General features: G+C 44.6%; 1 protein-coding gene across 1 annotated transcript; it reads left to right on the top strand.

The window, feature by feature from the left end:
* The first annotated feature begins 248 nt into the window (after positions 1 to 248).
* On the top strand, positions 249 to 7,410 carry F2RL1 (F2R like trypsin receptor 1). Its single transcript, XM_035099952.2, has 2 exons — positions 249 to 416; positions 5,786 to 7,410. The coding sequence occupies exons 1-2, from the start codon at positions 344 to 346 to the stop codon at positions 6,883 to 6,885; spliced, it is 1,173 nt and encodes a 390-aa protein (XP_034955843.1). The 5' UTR covers positions 249 to 343; the 3' UTR covers positions 6,886 to 7,410.
* Positions 7,411 to 7,424: the final 14 nt, after the last annotated feature.

Here is a 7,424-nt window from a genome sequence, read left to right on the forward strand (position 1 = left end):
AAGCCTTTTGGCGCCTGCGATTCCTGGGAACGTGTCCGGCTCTGCTCGAAGGCGCTCCGAGAGCTCGATGGCGGCGCGCGAAGGGCCTCCGCCTCCGCGCCTCGTTCCATAGCCCTGAGCTCACCTCGCCCTTCTCCCGAGGGAAGCCAAGAGCGGGGGGAGGGGGAGGGGGAGGGGAGGGCAGGACTGGGGTGATGACGTCACGGAGGTGCTCCTTAGGCGCCGCCCCCTGCCGAGTTCTCTATCTCTCCCTTTTAGGTATCAGTGAAACTGCCCAGTCGCAGTTTACGCTCGAGGAGGAAGTTGGTGGCGGTGCCTTCGCAGCGAGGCGCGTGCCGCGGAAATGGGGCGCCTCAGCCGGGCTTGGCTGGGGTTCGTGGTGCTGGCTGGAGCTCTGATGCTCACCTCTGCTACAGGTAAGGCACGGAGAGCCCTGTGCTCGCCGAGGGGAAGAAGGTAGCGCCGCGGGGTCCTATTCTCTGCCTGCCCTCGAACCTTTCTCCTCCTGGAGATTTCGTTGGCCTCTGGCTCAGGTAAAGCGAAGGTAGATTTGGTTTGCCTCTTCTTAGTCCTAGCAGCAGGATCGGATCCTTGTTTACGCAAAGTGGAAGTAAGTGCAGTGGGACTCCCAAACAAATGTGCATAGAGACCTACACCTTTGGGGATGTTCACCCCCACCCCATTTCCATTATTATTTCTCCGTGTAAGGTAAACTAAACTAGGCTTAACTTAATGCACTGCTTTGAGTGCATGGCTGTAAATTTTATACGCTGTCCCAGGCTTCCCCACTCCTCTTTTTTAACTTCTGGGTCGCCATAAGTCTTGTTTACCTGAAGTAAAGATCTTCAGCAGTGGCTTGCCGACTGCTCAACTTTATAGAGTCTACTCCACATGGATTTACTGTATTTGCCTTTAGAAAGTGCGAACACCACTGATTTACGCTTCCTCCTTGCACCTTTTGGCTTTCAATTCAAAGCTACCAAGTGACTAATTTCAATGCCTAAAACATTTCTTTTTTGGGTGCGGGGACGACTTAGAACATTGTGTTAACATCTGATTTACTTTGAAGTCTGTGTTCTTGTGAATGGGTACTAGGTGTTATACTTCACCTTGATCTCTTCAGTAAGTCACCAGTAAATCTTGTAAATAACAACAACAAAAAATTGTCTCTGAGACGGAAGGTTCTTATATATACCTGATATCTTGACACTGCTTTCCTTTGAACCATGGTTTATATTTAAAATATTTATGTAAAATAGCTTGACACAGAGAGATTTTTTTACCACATTGAAAAACCTAGTCTGAAAGAAAACTTAAAGATCTAGCACTCATTGAATCTTTAATTAAGCTCTCAGCCATCAGTTCTAAGGATCTGCTCTCCTGAAAAGATCAAAGTACTGTATACAGTGGTACCTCGGTTTATGAACACAATTGGTTCCGGAAGTCTGTTCATAAACTGAAGTGAACTTTCCCATTGAAAGTAATGGAAAGTGAATTAATCCGTTCCAGATGGGTCCGCGGCGTACGTAAACCGAAAATTCATAAACCGAGGTGTTCATAAACTGAGGTTCCACTGTAATCTTTCTGACTGTAGCAAAACAGTTCTATCATGCATTAAGACAGGATTTTTGGGAGCATTGGATAACACTTCAGGCTGTGAGATTCAATATAATTTTATTAGGCTTTGGTATTACGGTAGCTTGTAGTAAATGAATAAAATGCATAATCTAAAAATTTAGGAAAGTGTGGGTAAGTTGGGGCTCTTTTCATGCCTCCTGGATATGCCTTGCAGTGCAAACATTCTCAGGACTTCGTTTTACAAACATGTACAATTGTAAAATGGCCTTATACCAGTTCCTTGAAGGCTATTCTTTGATCACTATATGGACATCCTCTTTTGCTTACTACTTTTTGTAAGAATTGACTGGGCAGTCCAAGTTTCCAAAATACTACCGTAAGATTGGATAAACAAAGTATTTACTTTGTGTCTAAACTGCTTGATGTCAAGGAGTATTTATTTATTTAAAAAGAGATAATATAAGTTTTCTGCTTTGCAAAGGCTTCTCTGCAGCTTTTAATTTTGTGATGGTGTTAATGGTTGTTTCCGCATCTGTTAAGCTTCTGTTTGAATCTAAATGTTTTTTATGGTTCCCGCAACTTCTACCTGGGGATCACTGCTAATTAAGAACAATCCAATACTTCTTTTCTATGGCATCTGTGCATTTAGACTCTGGTTTTGTTGCTATGTTATATCAACTTGAGTGATTTTCTAGAAAAATCACTCTCGTTTTTAAAAAAGGGTTCAATATCTACAAAAGATTTTGTAATACATTTGCAGGAGTATGGCACCCACCCCTAACATCTCTTTCAGCAGAAGCCAATGAAGTGGACTAAAAAGTCTGGCAAACTAGCTACACACACAATTACTCATTTATACCACGCCATTGATGCACATGAAGCTTTCTGGCGTAAAACCAAAAAGGCAGTTCCTGTCATTTAAAGAACCTGCATTCTGAAGTTGGAAAGGGGGGGGGGAAGCAGAAGTATGTAAGAGACAAGTATATATACTTTGTTGTGGTTGGAGATAAGCTGTACTTCCTGGAGTGATAATACAGAAGGTCCCAGGTTCAATCCCCAGCATTTCCACGTAGGGCTAGGAAACACTGGAGAGCTGCTGCCAGTCAGTGTAAGACAGTATTGAGCTAGATGGACTAGTGGTCTGACTCAGGAACGTACCAAGAGAGTGGGTGGTTTTTCCTAGCCTTGTTCCTTGGAAGTGTGTTTTGCCTTCTCATACTGATCTGTCTGTTTGACTGTGCAGAAAGGGTAGCTACCACTGTTCACACATAATGTCACTGTATCTAAACCATCCACTGCAGCTCCTGCAATGTGCCTTGGTGCCATTTTCAAATTTGACACTGGAGATTGTGATTTGCATCTTCCTACTGCAGGAGGAATGGTGGAGCAACATTCCTAGTGCTAAGGAACTATATTTGACTGTGAGAAATCAATGAGTGTTGCAAGACCTAGCTGCAGACGCCAACCTTGCTCCTGAGGATTTCACAATATGTTGTAAAAAAAAAAAAAAAAGAACGAAGAGAAAGCATTTTGTAAAATTCCATATGGCTGGCCCTACTATTGGGTAGACAGAGTTGGCTGTCATAGTCTGCAGATGCTGTAAGGTGTGGAACGATGACAAGATGTTGGGTGATGGAGCTCTGTGGGCCTCTCCTGCACCCCGTAGGCTAGCCCCCGCCTCCAGGGCACAAATGAGGTTGCTATCCTATAATGGTTATTTGATTAAGGTCCAACCGTCCAACTGGTTGGTTCCTGTACATAGACCAATGGATATGATCTTTTCCTTTAAGCCGGGCAGGAAAATATATTGGGCTGGCTCTGCAGAGTGAGTTTAAAAGTAGGAGAACACTTCAATCTCCCAGGACATTCTATACAAGATCTCAAAGCAGCTGTTTTATTACAGAAAAAATTCAGGAACAGACTGGAAAGAGAAGTTGCTGAGTTGGAACTCATTACCAAGCTTAAAACCATGGAGCCACCTGGGATGAATAAAGACATTGGATTCTTATCTCATTATGCATGATCAAGCTTTCTTTAGTGCCTCAGCCCTTGCTTTCCCCCCCAGGACCAATTGCAGCCATCAGCAGTCGTTAACAGCCATCTACAGGTTTACCACTCCCATCAGCCCATCACCCATTCCCATCACCCCCACCCCCACCCTCTGTATATACATAAGGGTTTGGTGGATTCTGTTTCAGTGTATCTGATGAAGTGTGCATGCACACGAAAGCTCATACCAAAATAAAAACTTAGTTGGTCTTTAAGGTGCTACTGAAGGAATTTTTTTTAAAGTGAAATTAGAGTAGACTTCACATTGTGATCTTTCTGTGGTAGGACATGGGTAATATTTCCAGGGGCTAAGAGAACACTGGAGGTAGGAGTAGGAGTCATTTTTCTTGCCGTCTCTTCTTTCCCATACCTCCTGCTCATTATTTGTGTACACTAAAAACACTTACTAACAAAGTGAAAACATAAAAGTTTCAATACTGGTTTTTCAGGTACTTTTGAGTGTGTGCTGTACAAAGCCCAATCTGTTCCAGTTTTCTCCTGCTCATAGCGCTAATGAATGAGTGAGCCTTTTAGTCAGTGGCTCCAGTTAGCATCCAGTGTTAATATCTAACTAAATAATGGCATGAGTTGCAGCTGGGTAACAACTTTGCTATTAGTCAGGGCCAAACCCTCTTGCAGCCAAGTGCGCTGACCATGTTAGGTAGTTGGGAGCAGGCGTTGAAGAGCACTTTGGCTTAATGCTCCACCTACTATTGCATTAGTTAGGCAGAACTACGTGCTATGAATGAAACATATTGTTCCCAGTCCTGTGCTTACTTTATATCATTGATGTAGAAGAAAGGTACTGTTAAGTATCTGGGAGATAGATAGGTGATAAATAGATACGTAGATATAGATGAGATGAGATGAGAATGAATGAAGATAATGTATTCAGGGCCATCTTAAGTGTATCGGGCACCGTAGCGCAATGATCCCTCCAGCGCCCGTCATGCTCTGCCGGGCACGGCCAGGTGCAGCGCGCAGCCGGAGGGTGCGGCGTGACAGGCAGGGATGCTGCCAGCTGTGCTCGGCCTCTGCCTGCTCGGCCAAAGCGGCGGAGTGGTGCTGCAGTCCAGGGAGCCCTAGCTGCCGCCCCGACAGAAGGTTTGCCGACAGAGCATTGTGGGGTAGCGCCTGCCCACACTCCTTCAAATGCATGCAAATGAGGTGCCGTGGAGCATTGTGGGGCAGCACTGTCTATGCTCGCTGTGACTTGAAGGAGTGTGGGTGGAAGGTAGCCCTGTTCCTCTTCCCTGCCGCCCCTCGATGGAGGCAGCTCCGCTGCGGCTGCTGCCGCCTCGCTTCAGCCACCACTGCTGTGAAAGGAGCGAAGTGGGTGAGGCGGAGGCACGGGCGGCTCCGTGTGCCTCCTTGATGTGCCCCCTGCTGGGCTGGCGCCCTGGTGCGCTGCGCCAGTCAGCCCATTGGGAAGGATGGCCCTGAATGTGTTTCTCTCCCTTGAGCCCAAGAGAGGGTTCGGTCCTTTTTGTTTTCAAAACTTTCATAGCAGTGCATAGCATGTCTGTCCTCACCAACTCTTCCAGACAGTGTCTGCTTGAAGTCAGCACACTCAACTTCCACATCCTTTCCCCAATACCATTTATTCTTTGTGAAATACAATTACAATGCAAATGCAATACAAATACTCGCTGGATTGCTTGACAAACTCTTAAGACACAAAATAATAAGCCTAATTGGCCACAAAAATGGCTGAGAACCAATGAAGTATAGTGGTTAGAGTGCCAAGCTAGTACTGGAGAGACCTGGGTTCAAATCCCAACTCAGCCATGAAGCTCAAGGTTGAGACCTATCCTCAGGAACAATCTTATTTGCATCACAGGATGTTTGTTAGAATAAAATGAAGAGGGGGAGGCAGTCCACCTCCTTGAAAGAACGGTGGGATAAAAACATGATAGATAATAAAGTAAAATGACCTCCATAGGCTTCAGCAGGAACAATGGGCAGGCATAGGAAGGATTAAGCATGATGGATAAATAAGGTAAGAACAGCCACTGAGGGTTTTACCAGGAACAATGGACAGGCCTTCGCACTCTCTTCTTTAAAGATTCTAAATTTGTGGGTCGTCTGGCTTCATGATTATCATGTTTGGTTTTTCACCAATGGGCAGCTAACACTCTTGCTTTTATCTCCTTTTTAGAGAGAAATCCAACCAACCGGACAAAAGGAAGAAGCTTCATTGGTCATAAGGTCAATGCAAGCAACGCCTCTAAAGATGCATACACTGTGGATGCTTTTGCAGCCAAAATCCTCACTGGCAAATTGACTACAGTCTTCCTGCCCACGGTCTACATTCTAGTGTTCATCATTGGCTTGCCAAGCAATGCTATGGCTCTGTGGGTCTTCTTCTTGAGAACGAAAAAGCGGCACCCAGCAGTGGTCTATATGGCTAACCTGGCAATGGCAGATCTCCTCTTCGTTATCTGGTTCCCTCTGAAGATTGCATACCATATTAATGGCAATAACTGGATCTATGGCGAAGGCTTGTGCAAAGTACTCGTTGGGTTCTTCTATGGAAACATGTACTGCTCTATCCTTTTTATGACATGCCTCAGCGTACAAAGGTATTGGGTGATTGTGAACCCAATATTGCACTCAAGAAAGAAGTCGGAAATTTCTGTGGGGATTTCAGCTGCAATATGGATACTCATCATCCTTGCCACGATTCCATTGTATCTTGTTGACCAAACTGTTTATGTTTCTAACCTCAACATCACCACTTGTCATGATGTCCTGCCTCATGCAGTGTTGGCTAAAGACATGTACAACTACTTTCTTTCTCTAGCAATTGGAGTCTTCTTATTCCCCGCTGTTCTCACAACTGTTTCCTATGTCCTCATGATAAAGACTCTGAACGCTTCCATTACAGATGAGAACATTGGGAAGAAACGGAAAAGAGCCATCAAGTTCATCGTTACTGTGCTTTCCATGTACTTGATCTGTTTTTTGCCCAGTAATGTTCTGCTCGTGTTACACTACGCCCAGATCACAACCCACAACACCAGTAATGTATACGCCTTGTACATTGTAGCGTTGTGCCTTTCTTCCCTAAACAGCTGCATCGATCCATTTGTCTATTACTTCATTTCAAAGGACTTTAGGGACAACCTTAAAAACGCACTCCTCTGTCGAAGCGTGCGCACTACAAAGAGAATGCAAGTCTCTCTCTCATCAAACAGATACCCAAGGAAGTCCCCCTCTTATTCCTCCGGTTCACAGACTACGAAGTCAACCTACTAAATTTATATGTGTGGATGAAAGTTTGGTCTCCTGTTGGCAATGAAAAACTGAACAGTATTTGCCTTACAGAACTTCCAAACTGCTGGATCCTTCCATCTTTCCTGTGGGATGGAAAAACCAAAAGCAGCTGGGCTGATACTTGCGCTAAACAAATAATCAGGCTTCTGCTTCTGTAGACAAGTTAGTTGGTTTTAAAGGGAACTTTCAGTGTAAATGCTGGTAGCCACTGCTAGTTCCCAGGTTTATTGTTATGGTCTTATGTAATCACTAATCTTCAGTAATAATTAAAAGGTTTGCGTTTTGGGGGTCACAGTCCTTCATGAGATAAGTCTTGCAACACATGTAGCAGTTTGTAGAGTCGACAGATGATTTGGTTATATGTTTGCCAAACCTATCTGTTGCCAATCTCTCTCAAGGCCCTATTGTAGCACCTTAAAGACCAACTAAGTTTATATTTTGGTATGAGCTTTCGTGTGCATGCACACTTCTTCAGATACACTAGAAACAGAAGTGTCAGACCCTATATATATACAGAGGGT

The sequence above is a fragment of the Zootoca vivipara genome, chromosome 11, assembly GCF_963506605.1.
Source record: "Zootoca vivipara chromosome 11, rZooViv1.1, whole genome shotgun sequence".
NCBI classification, from domain to species: Eukaryota; Metazoa; Chordata; class Lepidosauria; order Squamata; family Lacertidae; genus Zootoca; species Zootoca vivipara.